General features: G+C 48.7%; 1 protein-coding gene across 1 annotated transcript; it reads left to right on the top strand.

Annotated features, from left to right (window-relative positions):
• Positions 1–828: 828 nt before the first annotated feature.
• COMTD1 (catechol-O-methyltransferase domain containing 1) lies at positions 829–23,588 on the top strand. Its single transcript, XM_060236703.1, has 7 exons — positions 829–985; positions 6,042–6,160; positions 11,903–12,008; positions 15,377–15,495; positions 17,071–17,125; positions 18,912–19,045; positions 23,254–23,588. The coding sequence occupies exons 1-7, from the start codon at positions 904–906 to the stop codon at positions 23,404–23,406; spliced, it is 768 nt and encodes a 255-aa protein (XP_060092686.1). The 5' UTR covers positions 829–903; the 3' UTR covers positions 23,407–23,588.
• The last annotated feature ends 278 nt before the right edge of the window (positions 23,589–23,866 follow it).

The raw sequence follows: 23,866 nt of genomic DNA, 5'->3' as shown, positions 1-23,866 counted from the left end.
CTTAAGCGCACAGGTTCTTATCTGGGAGAACCGGGTTTGATTCCCCATTCCTCCACTTGCACCTGCTGGAATGGCTTTGGGTCAGCCATAGCTCTGGCAGAGTTGTCCTTGAAGGGGCAGCTTCAGGGAGAGCTCTCTCAGCCCCACCCACCTCACAGGCAACATTCCCTCTAAGCTGCAGAGTCTTGCTAGGAAAAATTCTACTTGGTGAGTTACCGGTATTAAATCTGTGAGCTACTGGCATTACAGTTGTGAGCTATCGCATCAATTATTATGCTCCGGGGCTTTATTTCCTCAGCTAAGACAAAAATGTGCGAGTCAGAGGCTAAAAATATGTGAGCTGGCTCACGCTAACTCGGCTTATGGGGAACACCGTCACAGGGTGTCTGTTGGGGGGGGGGGGAGAGGACAGAAAGGATATTGTGACCGCTGGGACGCTGAGATTCAGAGAAGAGGGCGAGAAAGAAATCCCATCTCCTCTTCCTCCCGGTGGTTTCATTGTCCCCAGCGCCCCTGCAGACTTATTCAGCCGGCACTAGATGGAGCCAGAGAGCTGCAAATGGGAACGCAGCGGGTGCCTCTTTCCTTTCGGTTTCGCCTCTGGGAAGCCCCCGGCGGGCCTGCAAGGGGAAGGACCCCCGAGCCCAGCCAGGGAGGGCTGCCATCTCCAGCCCGGGAGCCGGAGGGGCGCGCAGCCGGCTCGGCACTGCCTCTCCACGCGCCCGCGGGACCACGTTCAGCGCAGCCCGGGCCCTGCACCGTCTGGCGCGCGCCCCCGCCCCCGGGCCGCCCGCCGCGGAGCTCCTCCCCGCCCCTGCCCGCCCCACCGGCCGCCGCACATGACCTGCCCCGGGACGGGAGGCTTCCGAGGGCGCGGCTGCAGCGCGGGAGGACGCGGGCGCCATGCGTCTCTTGGGGGTTTCCAGGGACGCGGCGGTGGGCACGGCGGCCCTGGGCCTGGCGCTGGCGGCCGGCTACTTGGCGGGTAAGGCTCCCTCCCGGCCCCGACGGAGAGCTCCCCGCCCCAGCGAGGCTGCCCTGCCTCCCCTCGACTTTGCCCCGGCGAGGCTGGCCGGGCGGCGCGGGGAGCTGGAAGCAGGGCGAACCAGGAGGCACCGGCCTGGGGGCAACCAGCTAGGGTTGCCAATCCCCAGGCGGGGGCAGGAGATGCCCCTTCGGGGCCATCAGAAAGCGGGGGGGGGGAGGGGAGGGAAGTGTCTGCTGGGGACTCCGGTTTTCCCCAGGGAGACTTCATTCCCATAGGGCAGAGGTGGCCAACAGTAGCTCTCCAGATGTTTTTTGCCCATCACTCCTATCAGTCCCAGCCATTGGCCATGCTGGCTGGGACTGTGTGGTGTATGTCCCTTTAAGAGGGTTATATATAAGTTAAGATAGGAAGTCGGGAGCGAACTTTGCAGCTGTAGGATGTGGTTTTATGTTGTGTGTGTTGACTGACTTGGCGATAATAAAACAAACTTGAAGACTGATGTGGAGGGTTTATTGAAGAGACGTAACAAATTGGCGAGGAAGGTGGGATGGCATTTTTGCCTTTGAATCCACCAGTACCTTTTTTTGCAAAATCCAGGTGAGCCTCCAATTATTTTCACCTCACGGATCCGCATGTTTGACAATTACCTGCTTGCAATTAGTGACACTGGTGTCTGAAGAACGATGAGAGTTGTAGGCAAAATACATCTGGAGAGCTACTGTTGGGTATAATGGAGAATTGATCTGGGTATAATGGAGAATTAAAGCTGGGTATAATGGAGAATTGATCTGCGGGTATCTGGGGCTGTTTTTGAGGTAAAGGTCCCCTGTGCAAGCACCCATTGTTTCCAACTCTGGGGTGATGTCGCATCACGACATTTTCATGGCAGACCTTTTTAAACGGTGGTTTGCCATTGCCTTCCCCAGTCCTCTACGCTTTCCCCCCAGCAAGCTGGGGACTCCTTTGACTGACCTCGGAAGGATGGAAGGCTGAGTCAACCTTGAGCCAGCTACCTGAACCCAGCTTCTGCCGGGATTGAACTCCGGTCATGAGCAGAGCTTAGGACTGCCGTACTGCAGGCTTAGCACTCTGCACCACGGGGCTCTTGTTTTTGAGGTAGAGGCACCACATTTGCAGCATAGCATCCAGGACCTCTTCCCAAAATATGCCCCAAGTTTCAAAAAGATCGGACCAGGGGGTCCAATTCTAGGAGCCCTCAAAGATGGTGCCCTTATCCTTTATTATTTCCAATGGAGGGAAGGCATTTCAAAAGTGTGCAGTCCCTTTAAATGTGATGCCCAGAACTCCCTTTGGAGTTCAGTTGTGCTAAGCCTGGGCCATCTTGAGAACCCATGCCAGGAGGAGAGAGCTGGGCTGGCCCCCAGGCCTGGCTTGAATGCCCCACACTCTGGAACAGGAAACTGGACATCGAGAAACTGGCTCAACAGGTTCATTTAAAGGGGGGGGGGGGACGCCATCTAGTTACAGCCCATTGAGGGCAACCCCTTGTGGGGGTTTCAGGAAAAACAAGAGGCTTTCAGAAGTGGTTGGCTGTTGCCTGCCTCTGTGGACCAACCCTGGGGGGGAGGGTTGGGGGGGGTATCTCCCATCCCAGTGCCCACCAGCCTCACTCAGCTTTTGAGACCAGGCTGGCCTTTGCCACCCCGTGGGCTGGGTCTGAGCTGACTTGGCCACTCCCACGGATTGCCCCCTTCCTGCTCCAGAGCCCACACCCGCCTGTCGGGAGCAGCCGTTCCCGGAGGCCAGCCAGAGAGGGGAGGCGGGGAAGCTGAGGCCCGTGGGTGGAGAATTAACTCAGGATCCAACCCTGCCCCTGCAGTACAAACATCAGAATAGGATCCCTTCCTTTTGACCTAAGACAGGGATGGCCAAACTTTGGCTTGGGAGCCACATGTAGCTCTTTCACACATATTGCGTGCCTCTTGAAGGGCCCCCCCCCCCCCATCAACCAGCTTCGAGAAGGCATTTGTCTCTTTGCTTCTCCATGATAAGGAGTGCCAAAAACTGAAATGCCAACTGCATGCAGTACATCACACTTATTGTAACAGCCTCACTGCTAATATCCTCCCTGAACTACTTCGAACTGAAAAATAAGCTTAAAGATACAGTGGCTCATAAGAAAAGACAATTCTCTATTAAGAAATGAGATTTACTTATTAGTGCCTCTACTGCCTCTAACAGTAAGCTTTTCTGGTCATTAGTTACTGGTGCTTCTGATGTGAAGAGCCACTGTTCTAGACATTCCATTCCTGCCGAGATCTAGATAGACCATTTCCATCATTTATTTTTTGACCCTCTGACCATTGTATTTGATCAGCAAGAACAAATCCCTCCTGATCTACCTGAATGGCCCCCTGTTAGTCCTAATGAGATTAATAATCTGATCAATCATTTGAAGGCAGGGAAGTCCCCAGGCCCAGATGGACTCCGACCAGAATTATTTACAAGCAATTCTGACTGGTGGGCTTCCCCTCTGGTGACTCTCTTCACAGTGATCGATAAAACAGGGACCATGCCTGAATCATGGACAAATTCCATAGTTGTCCCAATTTATAAGAAGGACCCACAAGAACCAGAGAACTATCGCCCAATTAGTCTGCTTGACATAGCAGGCAAATTATATGCGAGACACCTCTTGGGAAAGCTCACTTCATGGATGAAAGAGCAAAATCTCCCAAGTAGGGAACAGATCGGATTTTGTCCCGGCAAGTCTACAGTGGACTACTGTATAATTTTTAACCATCTGACAGAGAAATACAGTGGTAGAGGGGGAAGAAGGCTGTTTGCAGCCTTCCTTGATTTAAAAGGAGCATTTGACTCTATTCCCAGGGATCTTCTCTGGAACAAATTGACATCATGGGTCTGGATAAACGCCTACTTTTTCTTATTTGTAAAATGTATTCCCTTAATAGCTGTCAAGTGCGATATAATGACCTAGGTGCATTAACTTCAAAGATAATTTCCAATTGGGGAGTCAAACAGGGCTGTATTCTAGCCCCCTATTTGTTTAATTTATTCCTGAATGATCTGGCCCCCTCTCTAAATGCTATTGATAGTCACTCTCCCAAACTTGGGCCATCCGTTATCCCTTTATTGCTCTACGCTGACGATGGAGTTGTACTCTCACGTTCGCAGAAGGGCCTCAAACGCCTGTTACTCGCTTTTACTTCATACCGTGAGACAAATTTCCTGTCTATAAACTACGTAAAATCTAAAAATTTAGTTTTTTCAAAGTCCTGGAAACCTCAAAGCTGGTGCCTCAAGGGAAATAATATTGAACAGGTAAAATCTTTCAAATACTTGGGGGTCTTTTTCCAATATAGTCATAACTAGACAGTACAATGCAAGCAAGCAGTCATCTCAGCAAGGTGTAATTCATCTGTGGTGGTTAGCTTTTTTTACAAGAACGGCAACCAATTTGTCCCAGCTGCCATTCGTGTTTTTAATGCTAAAACAGTTTCTCAGTTGTTATATGGGATCCCCATTTGGTTTGCGCCCTTAATTTCCAACTTGAGCAAATTCAGGCAGCATTTTTACGTCATATTTTAGGGGTCCCCAACTGCGTCAGCTATGCTGCAATGTGCCTAGAGGCTGGAATCCATTTGATTGAGACCAGGGAATGGCTACTAACTACGTTTTGGCTACGCCTACACTTTAGGGCAGACCCTGCTAGTTATATCCATATGATGCTAGTGGATTCCTTCGTTTCCACTTGGTATAGTCAGATCCAGAAGAAAATACATTCCATAGGTGTACCCTTGGACAACCTCTGTATGCTAAGTGAAACACAAGCATTCAGAATCGTGAAACAGAGGATCTTAGATATTGAGATATTTGTTCTTCTGGACATAAAACTTGTTCCCCTTTAGCATTTGGTATCTTCCCAGATCATGGGCTGCCTGCTGCCAACCTTTCCCAGATTACTTCACCCCAGTTACGCCACTCCTTTATGTTAGCAAGACTCGATGTTCTACCCTCAGAGGTATTGTCTGGGAGGTTTGCCAACATCCCTTATCAAGATAGAGTCTGCCCATGTAATGGAAGGCACCTTGAAACTGTCGCCCATGTCTTACTTTATTGTGATTTTTATGGGGAAGTGACTGCATAATCAAACCTATTCTGTCTAATTTTTATGGATTACCTGAAGTGAAGTTAGTTTTTTTTGTACTATCTGACCAATGTTCCCATATCACAAGCCTGGTTGCAAAGTACCTTTTGGCTGCCATAACAATCAGGGAGCAAAAGACTAGCTCCCCTTCTTGATGTTTGACTGGTTTTAATAGCTGAAACTCCATGTAAATTTGCTATGCTGTACTTTTTATTTCTATGCCAATAAAGGTATTTGGTTTTGGATTTGGCTTCTCCAAGCCAAGCCAGCTGGTGGCTTGAATAATGCACTTAAAGTTAAAGTTGCTTTCTTTCCACCTCTCCCTCCCCCATCTATTTGCCCTCCTTCTTAAGCCAGTTTGGTGTAGTAGTTAAGTTTGCGGACTCTTGCCTGGGAGAACCGGGTTTGATTCCCCACTCCTCCACTTGCAGCTGCTGGAATGGCCTTGGGTCAGCCATACCTCTTGTAGGAGTTGTCATTGAAAAGGCAGCTGCTGTGAGAGCTCTCTCAGCCCCACCCACCCCACAGAGTGTCTGATGTTGGGGGGGGGGGAGATTGTAAGCAGCTCTGAGACTCTGATTCAGAGAGAAGGATGGGTATAAATCTGCAGTCATCATCTTCTTCTTCGTGAAATTAGCCTGAAGTGCCCCCCACCCTCTGAAGCCAGCTGGCATTCTGCAAACTGCGCCCACCCCCTGGGCCTTGGGAGGAGGGTTACTTGACCCCTTTTGCCATGAGCTGCTCCAGAATACCTTGAGAGCATTCGTATCCAACTGTGTCACCATCCATAATTTGTTTATAACTTGTCTTCAGTTTACTATATTGTTTTATATTATTCTGCCTTTTTAATTGTATATTTCCTGGGAAAGAGCAGAACACAAATTGACTATAATAAATAAACAGGTGAACTTTTTTTTTTGACAGGCAGGAGATACCATTCAGCATTTGAACCTAAAACCCGCAAAGGCGAGAACAGTCCATTGCAGCAGTATGTGCTGGACCACTCCTTGCGGGAACACCCTTCTCTGAAGAAGCTGAGATTGGTTAGTCTGGATTTGGGGTGGGGCTTTTTCTCCAACAGGAGATGTTTTGGCAAATGCTGGCAGGGGCCATCTTGGTATTTGCCACTATGAAACCAGATGTCTCCTCTCTCTCCTCCCTCACCCCCCCCCCCCGTAAGCAGCCTCTAACTCTAGACGGGGGTCCCCCTTCTTTCCTGGTTTCCCCAATTCTTTTGATAAAGTAGGTGGGGCCAGTTGGGCTTTTGCCCCTCCAGGTTTCTGACTGGTCCTGTGAGATCTGATGGGCTGTGTAGATGGAAATAATGAAATTTCAGTGGCAGCTGCCTTCCCTGCCACTCCTCTTTCTTGGGGTATTTCTAAGATTACCCCACTTCTCCCCTGTCCCTGGGCTTCCTCTGCCTGACCTGCCCCACCTCCAGTGGCAGCCATATTGTCTTTGTGGCAGCCATTTTGTCTGTCAGGATTCTGAAAGTGCTCCCCAGGCTTCTAAAAGTTGGGGACCCCTCCTCTAGATGAACAAAACAGGAAACCGAAGGCACCTGAAAGGGGAGCAGGATGTATTTCAGCATGAACTGAAGGGCAACTGGAATGATTAAAGGACTGGAACACTTTCCCTATGGAGAAAGGTTAAAACGCTTGGGGCTTTTTAGCTTGGAGAAACGTCGACTGCGGGGTGACATGATAAGGTTTACAAGATTATGCATGGAATAGAGAAAGTAGAGAAAGAAGTACTTTTCTCCCTTTCACTCAATACAAGAACTCGTGGCCACTCAATGAAATTGCTGAGCAGTCAGGTTAGAATGGATAAAAGGAAGTCCTTCTTCACCCAAAGGATAATTAACATGTGGAATTCACTGCCACAGGAGGTGGTGGTGGCTACAAGCATAGCCAGCTTCAAGAGGGGATTGGAGCAGAGGTCCATCTGTAGCTGTTAGGCACAGCTTATCATTGAAACTCTTTGTCTGGGGCAAGGGGTGCTCTGTATTCTCAGTGCTTGGGGGAGGCACAGTGGGAGGCCCCACTAGTGTCCTGGCCCCACTAGTGGATCTCCTAATGGCACCTGGGGCTTTTTGGCCACTGTGTGACACAGAGTGTTGGACTGGAGGGGCCATTGCCTGATCCAACATGGTTACAGGATCACCTCTCTTGCTGCGTCCACCAAAGATGGCTTCCCTCCTCTGAGCAAAACCCTCTCAAGGTGCTGTCCCTGCGAATGGGTGAGATCAGCAGCTGTGCCTCTCTGTGGTGGCTCCCCCACCTTGCAGAAAGGCCAGCCTGAGGAGGTCAAGAGGGGCCTTGCATCCCTGCCCTTGTTCACACAACACAAAACAGAAGCATTTCAACCTCCTGCACAATGCAGGAAATTCACAACTACCTCCCCTTTCCCCACTCCCCCAGCAACCCTCTACTCTATGCCCAGAGGAAAGCAAAAAATCTCCAGGATCCTTGCGCCAGTCTGACCTGGAGGAAAATCCCTTCCTGACCCCAAAGTGGCGATCGGCATGACCTTAGAAAGGGCCACAAGAACTAAGTGCTGACTCAACCTTTCCTGCCCTTTCACTCATGATCTGTTGCTATTCTGATAGTGTGTATCGCCTTGGTTTTACTGTGTTGCTTTCTAACTTTGTAACCAACTTTTCTGTGTTATAATACCTCATCATGATTAGGCAGGAGTTCTCAGGCCTTGAATTCAGCAGGAGCTCACAGGAGCACAGCTCCTGAGCCTTTCTGAGGGTTCCCCCTTCTCCTCCCACCTACGTTGTCCATTGAATAGTAGGTGCAGCTGCATAACAATCCCTGGATAAGGAGAGCATAAGAACATAAGAGAAGCCATGTTGGATCTGGCCAATGGCCCATCCAGTCCAACACTCTGTGTCACAGAAGAACATAAGAGAAGCCATGTTGGATCAGGCCAATGGCCCATCCAGTCCAACACTCTGTGTCACAGAAGAACATAAGAGAAGCCATGTTGGATCAGGCCAATGGCCCATTCAGTCCAACACTCTGTGTCACACAGTGGCCAAAAAAAAAAACCCCAAGTGCCATTAGGAGGTTCACAAATGGGGCTAGAAGCCCTTCCAAATTGTCCCCTCCCCTCAAGCACCAAGATTGCAGAGCATCACTGCCCCAGACAGTTCCAACAATACACTGTGGCTAATAGCCACTGATGGACCTCTGCTCCATATTTTTATCCAATCCTCTCTTGAAGCTGTCTATGCTTGTAGCCACCACCACCTCCTGTAGCAGTGAATTCCACATGTTAATCACCCTTTGGGTGAAGGACTTCCTTTTATCCATTTTAACCCAACTGCTCAGCAATTTCATTGAATGCCCATGAGTTCTTGCATTGTGAGAAAGTGAGAAAAGAACTTCTTTCTCTACTTATTCCATCCCATGCATAATCTTGTAAACCTCTATCGTGTCACCCTGCAGTTGACGTTTTTCTAAGCTAAAGAGCCCCAAGCGTTTTAACCTTTCTTCATAGGGAAAGTGTTCCAACCCTTTAATCATTCTAGTTGCCATTTTCTGGACTTTTTCCGATGCTATAATATCCTTTTCGAGCTGCGGTGACCAGAACTGCACACAGTACTCCAAATGAGACCGCACCATCGATTTATACAGGGGCATTATGATGCTGGCTGATTTGTTTTCTATTCCCTTCCTAATAATTCCCAGCATGGCATTGGACTTTTTATTGCAATCACAATAAAATCGCAGCCAGCCAGCCATCAGGGGCTTTGCCACACCCCTCATTAACCCCTGGAGAAGCCTGCACCACCCTTTTCTCCACTTCTTATGTGATTTTGGGTGGTGGGTGGCTGCTGGCCTTTTGACTTGGGGGGGGGGGGTGGCCCAGGAGAGCCCCAGGCGAGTGAGGCCTGCTTGGGCTGGCTGGATCTCTAGCCAGCCCATGCAGGCCTCACTCACCCGGGGCTCTCCTTTTTGCATCGGGTTGCTTTTGGCTGGGGGGGCGGCATATGCTAATGAGTTATACTAATGAGCTCCACCACCTATTTTTTACAAAACCCCTCATAGTTCTCATTTTCATTGCTGTCTGCACTGTTTTCCTGTTCTGTGATCCAAGTTTATTGCTCTTTGAACTTTTTAAAAACAATGTACTCTGCCTTGGGTGTCACTGAGGAAGGCAGCCTATATACAAAGTGAGATAAATAAGTTTTTCCAAAATAAATATTGTCAGGCTCTAAGGTGCCCCGAGGCTTTCAATGGCAGCAGTCGGCTCCGTCGGCTCCTGCGCTCACTTAATGCGATTTGTGTGTTTACTCAGCGGTCATTAGGTTCAGTGAGCGAGCGAGTTTGCGTCAGAGTTGCCCGGAGAGCCAGTACTGAGCTTAGCATTAATTGGAACTGGAAGATCTAGATCTTGATGCTTTGGGAAGCTGTCCCTGAACAGTCTTTGGGCTATAATGTCAGACTTCCTGCCTTTGGTTTGACAAGATGACTCACGTTCCCATTTCTGTGCTGTATGAGAAGAGGAAGAGATTAGATTTATACCCCGCCCTTCACTTGGAGTCTCAGAGCAGTTTAAAGTCTCCTTTCCCTTCCCCGCCCTACAACAGACACCCTGTGGGCTAGGTAAAGGGGCTGAGAGAGCTCTTTTGAGAACTGCTCTTGAGAGAACAGCTCTGAGAGAATGTGTGACTGACCCAAGGTCACTCCAGCAGCTATATCTGGAGGAGTGGGGAATAAAGCCTGGTCTTCCCAGATAAGAGTCCACGCACTTAGCGACTACATCAGGCTGGCTCTCTTTAATTTAATTTTTCAATTCATACCCCGCCCTATCCTGCGAGCAGGCTCAGGGCAGCTTACAACATTAAAACAACATGAAAATGAATCACTTCAAAAACATCACCACCACAGCAATGTCGATTGGATTTGAGAGCAGTAATCAGTACAACAAACCACACAACATCATGTAGGCTGGAAGCTTTCAACACAGCTGCGCACCTTGATGGTCGGTGCTGGGTGCTGAGGGAGCAATGGCTGCATAGGATGCCCTCTGGATCAAGTCAAAGCCTGATGGAAGAGCTCCGTCGAAGAATCCCTGCAGAACTTGGGTAGGTCCTGCAGGGCCTGGATCTCCTAACGGGAGCTCATTCCACCAGGTAGGGGCCCTGACTGAAAAGGCCCTGGCCCTTGTCGAAGCCAGACAGGCGTCCTTAGACTCTTGGTGCTAAGTAGCCATTGACACAAAGTTCCAGTAGAGCTGACTTTGTTATCATAAAGCATCATAAAGGCTGTGTGGACCAGAGCCATCTGCTTCCCTCCCCCAAGGAGGCTGTGGGGCATCCCAGTGCTGGACACCAGAGGGTAGCCCTACCTGACTTGTGGAGAACGAAGGGAGAGGCACAGAAGGTCACCCATGAGCCCCAAGGCATTCTGGGCCACTCTGAATATGCTGCTCTAAACACCTCCATGGGCCAAGTGTTGGAGCAGCACTAGTGTGGTGTGGTGGTTAAAGGGTCGGACTAGGAGCTGGGAGACCCAGGTTCGAAGTCCCACTCTGCCAGGGAACCTCGTTGAGTGGCCTCTGGGGGCCAGTCACGCCCTCCCAGCCTAGCCTTCCTCACAGGGTTGTTGTGAAGACAACATGGAGAAGAGGAGAAGAATGGAAGCTGTTTTAGGTACCCGTTGGGGAGAAAAGCAGGATATCGATAAATAATTAGAACTTGGAAAGCAGAAATCCTGGTCAAATGATGAATATGTCACAAGAGGAAGTGTCAAGGAGGAAGTCTTCCTGTTTGTGCCACAACGTGGCCTCACTTGAAGCAGTTTTTAGGACTAATTGTCAAATAAAAAAACGAGCTGGTAGATCTGTCCTTGGGCTGTTCCACCTCATAAGGTGCAGGTGAGATGTGACAGACAGAAACCACCTAGATTAAAAACTGTTGGTTCATATAGATCAGGGGTGTCAAACATGCGGCCTGGGGGCTAAATCAGGTCCTCAGAGGGCTCCTATCAGGCCTCCAAGCAACTGGCTGTCATCTGCTTCCTTCTCCCTCTCTCTTGCTTCCTCCTGCATCACAGCTTGCTTTGCCAGGCTTGCTCAATCGCACAGGAGCTACAGAAAAAAGCCTCTTTTTTTTTCCTTTGGCTGAGGCTTCTCCATTGGGGAGGTAGGTGGGAAGGGAGAGCTTGCTTTGCCAGGCTCCCTCGATTACACAGCAGAGCTGCTGAGCCAAGCCTCTCTTCCTTCTGTTGGCTGAGGCTCCTCCCCCTCCTGGTTCCCTGGGGAAGGAAGGAAAGAGCCAGAGCTTCCTTTGCCCAGTCCCCTGGATCCCATGGGAGAGAGACAAAGAAAGCACCTTTAAGACCATAGAGTGCTAATGTTTTAAACATGTTTTAAGTTTTTTTTATTTTAAAAAATCTTTAATTGTGTTTGTGTCCTTTATAAAATTTATCTCTTATACCTAATCTTAGATAGGTACACGCACGGCCCAGACCGACATGCTCCAGACCGACAAGGTCTCATTTATGTCAGGTCCAGCCCTCTTAACAAATAAGTTCGACACCCCTGATCTAGATGGCAGAGTCTCCTTTGCAGAGGTGTCTTTTCTCGTTCAGTTACGGGATTCCTAATGTGGAGTTTGAAGCGGTAGATCCCATATTTGGGGCTTCCACCCAAGGAACATCTCCAGTGGCTTTCTCCTCCCTCCCCCTTGCATGAAACATGGCTCTGGTGGTGTTCTGTGGGTTAACAGGGCGTTGTCACAAAACTTTTAACATGGAGGTCTTGTTTTCTAGCTGACGTTGGATGTTCCCCAGAAAGTGATGTTGGTGTGTGCTGATCAGGCCCAGCTTATGGCAAACTTGGCCCGACTGATCAAAGCCAAGAAAGTGCTTGAAATCGGTAAGTGAACATATGAACATCTGAAGCTGCCTTATACTGATTCAGACCCTCCTGGGTCCATCAAAGTCAGTCTTGTTTACTCAGACTGGCAGCGGCTCTCCAGGGTCTCCAGCTGAGGTTTTTCACACCTACTTGCCTGGACCCTTTTTAGTTGGAGATGCCGGGGATTGAACCTGGGACCTTCTGCTTCCCAAGCTGATGTTCTGCCACTGAGCCACCGTCCCTCCCCTGCTCTCCAGGGTTTCAAGCTTAGGTTTTTCACGCCTCTTTGCCTGGACCCTTCTTAGTTGGAGATGCCGGGGATTGAACCTGGGACCTTCTGCTTCCCAAGCAGATGCTCTACCACTGAGCCACCGTCCCTCCCCTGCTTTCCAGGGTCTCAAGCTGAGGTTTTTCACACCTATTTGCCTGGAACCTTTTAGTTGGAGATGCCAGGGATTGAACCTGGGACCTTCTGCTTCCCAAGCAGATGCTCTGCCACTGAGCCACCATCCCTCCCCTGCTCTCCAGAGTCTCAAGCTGAGGTTTTTCACGCCTCTTTGCCTGGACCCTTCTTAGTTGTAGATGCTGGGGATTGAACCTGGGACCTTCTGCTTCCCAAGCAGATGCTCTACCACTGAGCCACCTTCCCTCCAAGCGGGGTGGGCTTTGGGGGCTCAAAGGGGCGACTGAGAGTGGTGAGACCAGCAGGTCCAGAGTAGAACAGCATTTCCATCTGGTGAATTGAGGAGAACTTCTGGTTGTCATCCAGCCAGTGTGGTGCCATGGTGTCAGACTGGGATCTGGTAGATCCAGGTTTGAAACCTCCGCTCGTGCCATGGAAGCTTGCTGGGTGACCTTGGGCCAGTCGCTCACTCTAAGCCTAATGCCCCTCACATACACAGGATTGTTGTGAAGATAAAATGGGGGATAAACAAACAAAATAAGACGCTTTGACCTTCCACTTTGGAGGAAGGCTGGATATAAATTGAAGTAAAATCAAATGCACAGTGTTTTAGAATTCCACAGCTACCTTTTCAGACTGTGGGTTTTGGTGCACATGAACGCTGGAAGCTGCCGTCTACTGAATCAGACCTTGTGGTCCACGAAGGTCAGTCTTGTCTACTCAAGACTGGCACCGGCTCTCCAGGGTCTCAGGCTGAGAGAGCCCATTTGGTGGTTAAGTGTGCAAACTCTTATCTGGGAGAACCAGGTTTGATTCCCCACTCCTCCACTTGCACCTGCTGGCATGGCCTTGAGTCAGCCATAGCTCTTGCAGAGGTTGTCCTTGAAAGGGCAGATGCTGTCAGAGCTCTCTCAGCTCCAGCCACCTCACAGGGTGTTTGCTGTGGGGAGGAAGGGAAAGGAGATTGTAGGCTGCTCTGAGACTCTGATATTCAGAGTGGAGAGTAGGATATAAATCCAATATCTTTTTCTTTCACATCACCCACTGCTGGCCCTTTCCCCCTGGAAATGCTCAGTATCGAACCAGGACTTTCTGTGTGCCAAGCAGAGGTTCTACCACAGAGCCACAGCTTAGCTCAACTTGAATCTGAATAACACAGGAATTATGTGCAACATTGCTTTAATGGAGAAGAGATGAGGACTGAATCTGAGAACCTGTGTTTGCTGGGTACTGTGGGGGCCCACTGGTGGTCCCTTTGCCTGGCGTGAGGCCCCTTCCCTTCATGGAAGAGGTCCTCTGCCGGGGCAAGATGCCACAGTTAGTGGTAGGGCTCTGCAAGATCCAGTCCTTTGCTTTTTATGAATGCGCAGGGCTGAGGTGGGCGTGAGGGTCACTGGGCCAGCTGCATCGAGGGAAGGAGGCTGCTGTGTCCCATTCCTTCCCCTTGCTCCGGCCTCTTCAGCCAAGACGGCTCCGGGCGCTGGGAATCCACAAAGGCCAAAGAAGCAATAATTGACCTCCCCATCTTGAGCCACTTACGGGAAGGGCGTAAAAGGGCCAATCAGATCTCACGTCTGAGCAAGAGAGCTCCGCGTGGAAGCAGATCGGGCCAGTCAGGATCATTTTATTTTTACTTATTTATTTATTGGATTTATATCCCGCCCTCCCCACCGAAGCAGGCTCATGGAAGCTCCTTGTGTTCCCTGGTGTGGTCTCTAGTTTTGCCCACAGGAGGGGTCACACAGCAGGGGCCTAGCAGGGCCTTCTACTGGCTGCCCCCCTCTGGTCAGGGTCTGCATGGGAGGGCCCAGAGCACCCAACCACCCCTGGAGCTTCCTTATTAGTAAATATCTCTTAGCTGTGACCAAGGAGACGTGAGGACCCAGGCAGGATAACAACAGTTCCACTTCAAAGCCATCAATCTTGAAAAAGGCAACGAAACGTTTGGCACCGACTAATGTGGACTGGCCTTTAAGTATCTGCGTGCAATCTGGATGAAAGAATTCATTACAGCCTGTTTTCTCATGATTTTGGTTTATGCGTCTCCTTATGAGCAGACTCTTAACCTATAAAAGTGCCTGCGTGCACTTAGATTTACTTTTCTGCAGCCTGTTTGAATTCATTTTAGTGCAGACGGTTTGGGAGAAGAGGTTATGCCTAAGGGCCTGCGTGCACTCTGGTGTGTCATATTGCAGTCTGTTTAAAGGTAGATGCTTGGGAATATTAACGTGCCTTTTATGCACATTTATATTGTTCATCTTAGATTGTTTAGGAGCAGAGTCTACTCAGAAGCAGAGGTCAAAAGGGTTTTCCCTGTTACATACATATGTTTTGATAGTATAGTTTCACCCTGACTTTTTTCTATTATAGGATAACAACAATGACAACAGTTTATTTACAGTGTTCAAATAATAAGTGGTTAAAAACAGTGAAATATATATACAGTCAAGGTGGTGCAAATAAACAGAAGCCCTGATGTGTTTAGCTAGACATTCCCTGCTCTAATACTAGAACTCACCACCTCCCTTGGGTGAGGGATCTCTTCCCAGCTGCCTGCCTCCAGCTTAGTCTTCCAGAGAGAACCTCCCTGCCTGCAGCCTGTTCAGGAAAGAGCACACCCTGTCTGTGCTTGACCCCAAGCCCACCCCTCTCTGGGCTAGTTTCCCTCCAAAACCTCACCACTCAGTCAGAGGGGATCCTGGGAAATGTCGGCTTTCTGTAGTAACTCCTTGGCAGGCTTCTCTGGAGTCTGTAGGCCTCACGAGGCCCAGGTTCATGACAGGTGAGCCCAAGAGATTATTTTTAGCACTTTCCTCCCCTTTGGAAGATAAGCCTTGAGGAGCCGGGGTTCCACAAGTTTTCTGTAAGTCAGGCTGATGAGGGTTGAAAGTGTGCTTGCTCGAGGTGAGGGAATGTGATGTCTAAGTGTTGTAGTTCCCCACCAAACCGACACCGCTTTCTTCTCCTTTGGTGTGTTTCGCAGGTGTCTTTACTGGGTACAACACCTTAAATATGGCCTTGGTCTTACCGGAAGACGGCCGAGTCGTCGCTTGTGATATCAATGAAGATTTTGCCCATATTGGGAAGCCGGTGTGGAAAGAGGTAAATTGACTGTCCCGGTACTCTGAGAACTGGTTGAGGATCTGAGGGGAGCGACTGCATGTGGGTCTCTAAGCTAATCCCCAGCAGCCGTGTGGGCCTAGAAAGGGGTGGCTGTACCTTCCATAGGGCAACAAAATACCTTGAACTGGCCCTTTGCTCAAGCAATATTATTAGAGGAGTACCTGCTGTGAATGCAACTGACCCGGGGGGGGGGGAGGTGGTGGATGCAATGAGTCTCCAAGGATCCTTCTTCCCGCTCGGCTTTTTTTGCAGCAGGAACTCCTTTGCATATTAGGCCACGCCCCCCTGATGTAGCCAATCCTCCTGGAGCTTACAGGGCTCTTCTTACAGACAGCCAGTTTGGTGTAGTGGTTAAGTGCGCGGAATCTTATCTGGGAGAACCGGGTTTGAGTCCCCACTTGCAGCTGATGGAATAGCCTTGGGTCAGCCATAGCTCTCTTAGGAGTTGTCCTTGAAAGGGCAGTTTCTGGGAGAACTCTCAGCCCCACCTACCTCACAGGGTATCTGTTGTTGGGGAGGGAGGTAAATGAGATTGTGAGCAGCTCTGAGACTCTGAGATTCAGAGTGGAGGGCAGGATAAATCCAATATCATCTTCTTCTTCATGGCTGAGCAGAATCCTACAATTCACCCCCCAGCCCCTGAAGCCGCACAGTTTCTTGTCTTATTTTCATCAATACTTGACAGCTGTCATCAACAAGCAACCCCTGACTTTTTCTCCAGCTTAAACACTCTCAGTTTGTTTTTACATACCCCTTGATTTCCTTTCTAACCTATTAACCTAACTTTCATGGTTTCTTTAATGACAATTAAAAAAAATACAATGAGAGAAGTCAATAAGAAGTTAGGCTCGGGTCTCCGGGGGCAGGTTTTGTGTTTGCATGAATATTCTACAAACGGTGTATAATGAAACCAAAGAAAGGCAGACTGTTGTAAGGTTTTGCTTTGGATATCACTCAAGTGGACTTCGCAGGTGAATGAAGAAGAAGCATTTATTGAGATAAATCAGCAAAGCAAACACTTATGGCAAGAAAGCCTTTCCTTGCCAGAACGAAAGTAAAATGAAGCTTAACTGTTATTTATAGACAGTTGACCATCTACAAATAGACAAATTTATAGACAAATGCTGAGCTGCTCTGAGAGTCTCATTCAGAGAGAAGGGCGGGGTATAAATCTGCGGTCTTCTTCCCCTTTTCTTTCTTCTTTGTCAGTGGAAGTCCAGTGTGGCTCACGTGGCTTTCTGCTCCGCTCTGTTGTGCCCTCAAAACAACCCTGTGAGGTCACTCAGTGGACTTCCATTGGGTCGTCAGGTGGGCTGCCACATCTTGTTGTGGGGCTGTGAGGATCTGAGGGTGTTGGCTTAGCGTCTCAAAAGAAAACGTCTTCCGATTCATAGGCCAGACAGAGTCCCTTGGCCTTTAAGTGGAGCCAGCTAGAAACTTGATTCAGGCAATGGCCGCAAGATGGAAGGGGGCGGGGCAGAACTGCATCAGGCTCCTCTTTCCAACATGGCCGCTCACCTTCCCTTTCAAATAATGTTACCTTTGTCATTTCAGGCAGGAGTGGAGCATAAAATTGACCTGAGGATAAAACCAGCCATCCAAACACTTGGTAAGTAAATGGGCATTAAAAATATATATATAAAGCTGGAGTCTGGTGGGAACAGAAGGGATGAAGAGCTCTGGCGTTGTCACTGGAGACCAATGGTTTTCTCTGCAGAAGCAAAGGAGGGGGCCATGTTTTGCAAAATTTCTCTTTTGTTCCCCAAAAGGAGGGCCTGTTTCAGCAATCTTTTCTTTGAGTTGTCCTTCCTTCATCTCTGCCTTTTGCCAGCTCACAACACAGTTTTGTGCACTTCCTCACCTGCCCCAGGTCAAGTGTGTTCTTTCCGGGGGGGCTTGCTTGTGGAGTGGAAGCCCCTCTGCCCAAACACTTTAAGATGCTCGCAATCGAACCCTGTGCCTCCCAAGGAATGTCTGTAATACTGCCCTTCTTTTAGCCTACCTCAAATCTTTCCCAGGGTTCTCAGTTGTAACAGCTCTCCTAATGAAGATCAGGAAGGCAGAAAGTACATTTCAGCCACATTTGGGACAGGGTTCTGACTGGAGAGGGTCATAGAGACCGCTTCCCACTGGTCTTGGCCCCGTCTTCGCTGACTCCAAGTTACTTCCAGGCCCAATTCAAAGGGCTGGCATTGACCTTTAAAGCCCTATAGAATTGGGACCAACTTCCCTGAAGGACAGCCCACTCACTCTGGTCATATGGGGAGGGCTCTGCTTTGGTTGACCCCCTCACCTCACACTGGACAGGCAGCAAGCTGAGAAAAAGGGCCAAAGCTATGGGACATCCTCCTCAAAGACAGTCATCTAGCTCCATCTGTCATTGTCTTCTGCAGGGCATTTTTTTTGTAACAAGAGCTCCTTTGCATATTAGGCCACACCCCACTGATGTAGCCAATCTTCCAAGAGCTTAGAGGGCTCTTAGTCGAGTGCCTACTATAAGCTCTTAGAGGATTGGCTACATCAGGAGAGCAGGGCCCAATATGCAAAGGAGTTCCTGCTATTAAAAAAAGCCCTGATCTTCTGAGAAGGAGCATTTGTTTCAGGAGGCCCTGTAAGAAGAGCCCTGTAGGCTCTTGGAGGGTTGGGTACACCAGGGGTGTGTGGCCTAATAGGCAAAGGAACTCCTGCTACCCAAAAAAACCCTGCTGGATGGGATCAAGAAGAAGCAGCCCTTTCTCTCCCTCTGTCTCTCTCTGTTGCATGGCTTGGACTCTGTTGCTGTTCCAGTGTGACATCTTCGCTGTTTGGTGCAGTGGTTAAGTGTGCAGACTCTTATCTGGGAGAACCGGGTTTGATTCCCCACTCCTCCACTTGCACCTGCTGGAATGGCCTTGGGTCAGCCATAGCTCTAGCAGAGGTTGTCCTTGAAAGGGCAGCTGCTGTGAGAGCCCTCTCCAGCCCCACCCACTTCACAGGGTGTCTGTTGTAGGGGAGGATGGTAAAGGAGATTGTGAGCCGCTCTGAGACTCTGGAGTGGAGGGCGGGATATAAATCCAATATCATCATCATCACATCTAGTGCCCAGGTGTTGGGAAGTGGCTGAGTTTGGGAGCGGGTGGGTGCGATTCCTCCCTCGCTGCCTGCCACTAGAGAGGTTTGTCCGCCTGGCGTGCATGTTTGGACTAAGGCAGAAGTGGAGACTTCAGCTCCACTGGTCTTTTCCAGGGCAGGGTTTGTGTGCTTAGCCCTGCAAGTGGCAATGTGGCCTCTATCTTCCGTTTGAGATACAAAAATCCCAGCGGAGCCTGCCCCTGCTCGAGAGGGGAGGAGGAAACAGGCTGGCAGCAAATTCTTGACATTTGAGGAAAAAAGCTCTCTTGTTTTTTCACATCTAGATGAACTTCTAGCCAATGGCGAAGCCGGGACCTTTGACTTTGCTTTCATAGATGCTGACAAAGAGAGTTACGGTGATTATTACGAAAAATGTCTACGGCTCATAAGGAAAGGAGGGATCATAGCGATCGATAATGTAAGTTTGACTGTATTGTTTACTTAGCTGCTGTCTGATAAAAATGTGATTTGCCTTTTCACCCTGTCCCCAAGGAAAGGAGAAACAACAGCTAGCACCCTTGGGAGAAACTCAGAGACCTTTGCCAGATAAACTGCTAGAGTGGCCTATCCTTTGGTTGTTTATTTAGGTATTGATATCCCCAGGGGCGGAATTCTAGCAAGAGCTACTTTGCATATTAGGCCACACACCCCGATGTAGCCAACCCTCCAAGAGCTTACAAGGCTCTTTTTTGTAAGCTCTCGGAGGATTGGCTACATCAGGGGGTGTGGCCTAATATGCAAAGGAGCTTCTGCTTGAATTCCACCCCTGGATATCCCACTCTTTACCACTAGAGACTCAAAGCAGCTGATAAACAGGAAAAAAAATTAGACAGAAAAATGCAGAAAGAGAGCACACAACTGTTGTCTCCTGAATTGGTCTTGGGTCTGTTGGGCCACCTCAGTCAAAGGCATGGTCTGCTTATTTATTTTTATTTATTTATCACTTTAGTTTTCTATCCCGCCCTCTCCGCAAGTGGACTCAGGGTGGCTAACAGTCAATTTAAAAACAATTTAAGGTTATAGTTTAAAACAATAAAATAGCAATTAAACTACATTTCCTGGTGCTGCTCAAAACTTCAGTATAGGCGGGATCATAACTTTCTTTCTTCCGACGGTGATCCTAATTCCTCATGAGTGATGTCGCTCACAGGGGAGGGTGGCAGTCCTCTCCCATTGACCCATTCAAGGCCTGTCAAAATAGTTCAGCTTTACAGGCCCTGTGGAATTGGCAGAGATCCCGCAGGGCCCTTATGGCCTCCGGGAGGGCGTTCCACATTGCTGGTGCTGCCACTGAGAAGGCCCTGGCCCGTGTAGAGCCCTTAAGAGACAAGGGCCAGACCCCTTTGGTTGTTGCCCTTCGGTTTCCGTTTGTGTGCTTAGCCCTGCCAGTGTCAATGTGGTGCCCCAGGGGTGGCCAGCAAAGATCAAAACAAACTAATTTACATAAAACGCAGAACGCGCACAGCCGTTTGTAGGGGAAGATTGTAGTATAATGTACGAAGACTTAAGAAGAAGTTATTTAAGGGGAAAAGGAAACTTATGGCATTCTTGAGGGGGGGAAAGGATGCAAAGCCTAAGGGACATTTATGTCCCTTTTTTGTGTAATTTTTGCGGGTTCTAGAGGCTGCAGTCAAAACTCTGGAGCGAGTGTAACGTGAAGGCCTGAATCTGCCAAAAGCATATTAATTAATTCAGAGTCCGGAAGACCCATAAATTTCACCAGTAAAGGTTATGGTATCCAATACTCACTTGTCTGACTGAAAGAGATATCCTGCCAGAAAATGAAAGTTATAGAGCTTTTTTGCATTTTTAAATGTTTAGAATATTCACAATGAGAGGAGATGGAAATAGATCTTATTATGTAAATTCCCAATTCCCCGAGATAACTATATGAGAGGCATTTGCTTGGAAGAAACTGATCTGTAAGAAGGATAAAAGTTTAGCTGTGAATGTAATGTTATAGGATAGATTATAGTTTTTTAAAATATGCATTGTTTTGGTTGATTTTTCACTCTCCTTGTTGTTATCTGTAAATGGTGTTTTTTTAAGAACAATTTGGTCAATAAAATTTATAAAATTAAGGAAAAAAAGCAACAGAACAAAGTTGAAGTCCAGGGGCACCCCTAAAATCAGCCAAGTTAAAAGTTCTACCTAGAACCAGGGTTGGAATGCTAGCAGGAGCTCCTTTGCATATTAGGCCACACACACCCTGATGTAGCCAATCCTCCACAAGCTTATAAAAATGAGCCTTGAAAGCTCTTTGAGGATTGGCTACATCAGGGGTGTGTGGCCTAGTATGCAAATTTGCTCCTGCTAGCATTCCACCCCTGCCCAAATCTAAACTTTGTTGGTCTTCCAGTTGCCCCCGGACTCCAACTTTGTTCTCCTCCCACGTGTATGACTGCAGGAGGGCCAGAAGTTGTTCTTTTGAACTTGTGCTGAATGAGGAAAGGCACAGAGGTCCTCCTCAACGGCTGCTGGGGATGAGTGGCCTTCCCCAGCTCCCAGAGCAGCCCAGCTCTCTTCTCCCTCTTCCTAGTCCTGCCCGTCTCAGCTACCGGAAGAGGACAGAAACAGAATACAGTAATATGCAAATCTGCTATTTTGAAGCACTGAAAATGTATAATCTATATTGGTCAAGTCCTCTTACAACGCATCTGTCAGCAAAGGGTTCATTGAAGTTTCAAAATGATCAGACTTGTCTTTGTTAAAAACTGAATTTCATTTATTGATTACAACAATGCTACTCTCTACATGGATTCATTGAAACTGATAACAGATAGCTTGAACCATTGGCATTTATGAATACACTTCAAAGGCTTGGGCTTTAAACTACTTCTCATAATAAAACTACAGTCATCCCTGCAAGTAACACTTTCACACGCCTGCTTATCTCACACCAGTGATGGTTGCATTCTCCCCCCTGGTGATGTCCTTGCTTTGCTCGGGAGGCACCGGAGAGGCTAGCTAGGCACTCTGCACTTCAAAGGCTTTACTGGCCTTTGGAGTTTCGACAGCGCTCGTTCCCACCCCTCCTCCTTCTCTTGCAGGGCACAGATATTAGTGGCATAGAACTTTATTCAGCAATGGTGTTAGTAAACATGGATTAAATACGTTCATAAAGCATAAGTAACTTCAATGAAGCATGGCCTGCCAGTATCAACACATATAACTGTATAACAATTACCAATAGCCACACTCCCATCTACCTAAGACCTCCTGCTCTAACAGTCCTTTGTAAATGTCAGTGTCCAAAACAACGTCGTAATCACTGTTGATCCAGAGTCGTGCACCTTGAGGAGTGTCAACAAAAGTCCACACAAAGAGAGAAAGAGGAGAACCTGCCTCTTCCAGAATTTAAGGCTTCGATGCTCTTCTGCTCCACCTCTCACGCGCATCATTTCTAATGGAGCCGCAGATAACATCATCTTATGCATGGGTCAAGACAATCTCTTGAAAGTTCTTCACCCGGCTCTTCGGTACATAGTCTGTTTCTGTATTACTTACACCGAAGCCTGTTTGTGTTGTTTACTGGGAGAGGACAAGCTGCTGTCTGGTGGAGAAGAAAGGCAGCAGCAGTTGAGGGAGATGGGGAACGTGCCTCCAGGCCCTGCGTGAACGAAGCCTGCAGCACAAAGATAAGGCTGGTGTGCAAAGTTTGCCAAATCCAGACTGGCTTCCCAGGCGGAGCGGGGAAGAACCTGTTGGAACCTGCTGTGGGCAGCGGCTAAGAGTGTCGTGCTAGAATCTGGGTTCAAATCCTGAACTTATGTCACAGAAGCTTGCCAGGGGGATCTTGGGCCAGTCACATTCTCTCTCCCATAGGAAGGATATAACCGAATCCTGAACTTATGTCACAGAAGCTCGCCAGGGGGATCTTGGGCCAGTCACATTCTCTCTCCCATAGGAAGGCTCAAATCCTGAACTTACGTCACAGAAGCTCGCCAGGGGGATCTTGGGCCAGTCACATTCTCTCTCCCATAGGAAGGATATAACCGAAGAGATTGACAGCAGCCCCTGTGAGATCCTCTGGGGAGACAGGCAGGGCATAAATGAATTGAATCAATAAAGTACCCCATCCCTCCCCTAAATTTGAGACAGTTTCCAGATTGTTGGTCAGTGCAGTTCCACACTAGAAGATGGGTGGAATTCTAGCAGGAGCTCCTTTGCCTATTAGGCCACACACCCCTGATGTAGCCAGTCCTCCAAGAGCTTACAGTAGGCCCTGTAAAAAGAGCCCTGTAAGCTCTCAGAGGATTGGCTATACCAGAAGGTGTGGCCTAATATGCAAAGGAGTTCCTGCTACAAAAGAAGCCCTGGACAGGAGGCACGATTTTAAAAAGCCCTGCCTTCTCTGCTGGCTATCTTGGGCATATGTAATTCCCTGGGGGAGGGAGGGGAAGAAGAGAATGACCTTGTTATCTTCATAGATGAAGTGGCAACATGGCTTCCATCTGCAGACCGTACAGGGAAAAGGGCCGTCATTCTAGAGAGCTACTGGTTTTGCTGAGCAGAAGTCAACAGCCATTTTAGGACTTGGCCATACAGGCAAATGGGTTGCAATTTTTTAAAAAGTCAGTATATTTATTTATTTTGTTCCTTCCTTCACGTCTCCCTCTCAAACAGGTGCTGTGGAAGGGCAGAGTCTTGAACCCCCGAAAAGATGACCTGGAGACCCAGAGCATCCACCAGTTGAACGAAAAGCTCTTTCGTGACCCACGGGTGAACATCAGCCTGCTCCCCATGGGGGACGGGGTGACGTTCGCATTTAAGCTCTGAAAGAAGATGACGGAAGCCCTAAAGAAGAAGTGTGTGTTCTGACTTTCTCCCAGTAAAATAACCGAAGCTGGGAATCCAGCCATAACCAGAGCTAAGCCAATCAGTGTGGAGTCTTTGTGGGGTGAAGAAATGTGTCTTGCGTATCCTTAACCCAAAATATAATTTTTCATTCATATAGAAAATTGGTCAGCAAGCTGCGTTTTGTCAGTCCTCTCGTATTATTTTTAAATGGATAGATTTCCATCCTCCTGTTTTCTAGTCCCGTTGACTGGAGAAGTCAGGAAAAAGCGTCTGTCTCTCCCTTCAGCTCGTGGGCCCAGAGGAAGGAGGCACCAGGCAGTGGCCCCCACAGCTGCAGAGCCAGTGTGGTGTAGTGGATAAATGCGCAGACTGTTACCTGGGAGAACCAGGTTTGACTCTCCACTCCTCCACTTGCAGCTGCTGGAATGGCCTTGGGTCA

The sequence above is a fragment of the Heteronotia binoei genome, chromosome 4, assembly GCF_032191835.1.
Source record: "Heteronotia binoei isolate CCM8104 ecotype False Entrance Well chromosome 4, APGP_CSIRO_Hbin_v1, whole genome shotgun sequence".
NCBI lineage: Eukaryota > Metazoa > Chordata > Lepidosauria > Squamata > Gekkonidae > Heteronotia > Heteronotia binoei.
Note: the sequence above shows the minus strand (reverse complement) of the source record. Positions and strands in the feature narration are given on the sequence as shown.

Bases quoted from the DNA above. Each gene is read 5' to 3' on its own strand.
- COMTD1 (XM_060236703.1), top strand. From the start codon at position 904: ATGCGTCTCTTGGGGGTTTCCAGGGACGCGGCGGTGGGCACGGCGGCC. The intron at 6,161-11,902 runs GTTAGTCTGGAT...CTTGTTTTCTAG, and splicing joins CTCTGAAGAAGCTGAGATTG to CTGACGTTGGATGTTCCCCA. The intron at 12,009-15,376 runs GTAAGTGAACAT...TGTGTTTCGCAG, and splicing joins CAAGAAAGTGCTTGAAATCG to GTGTCTTTACTGGGTACAAC.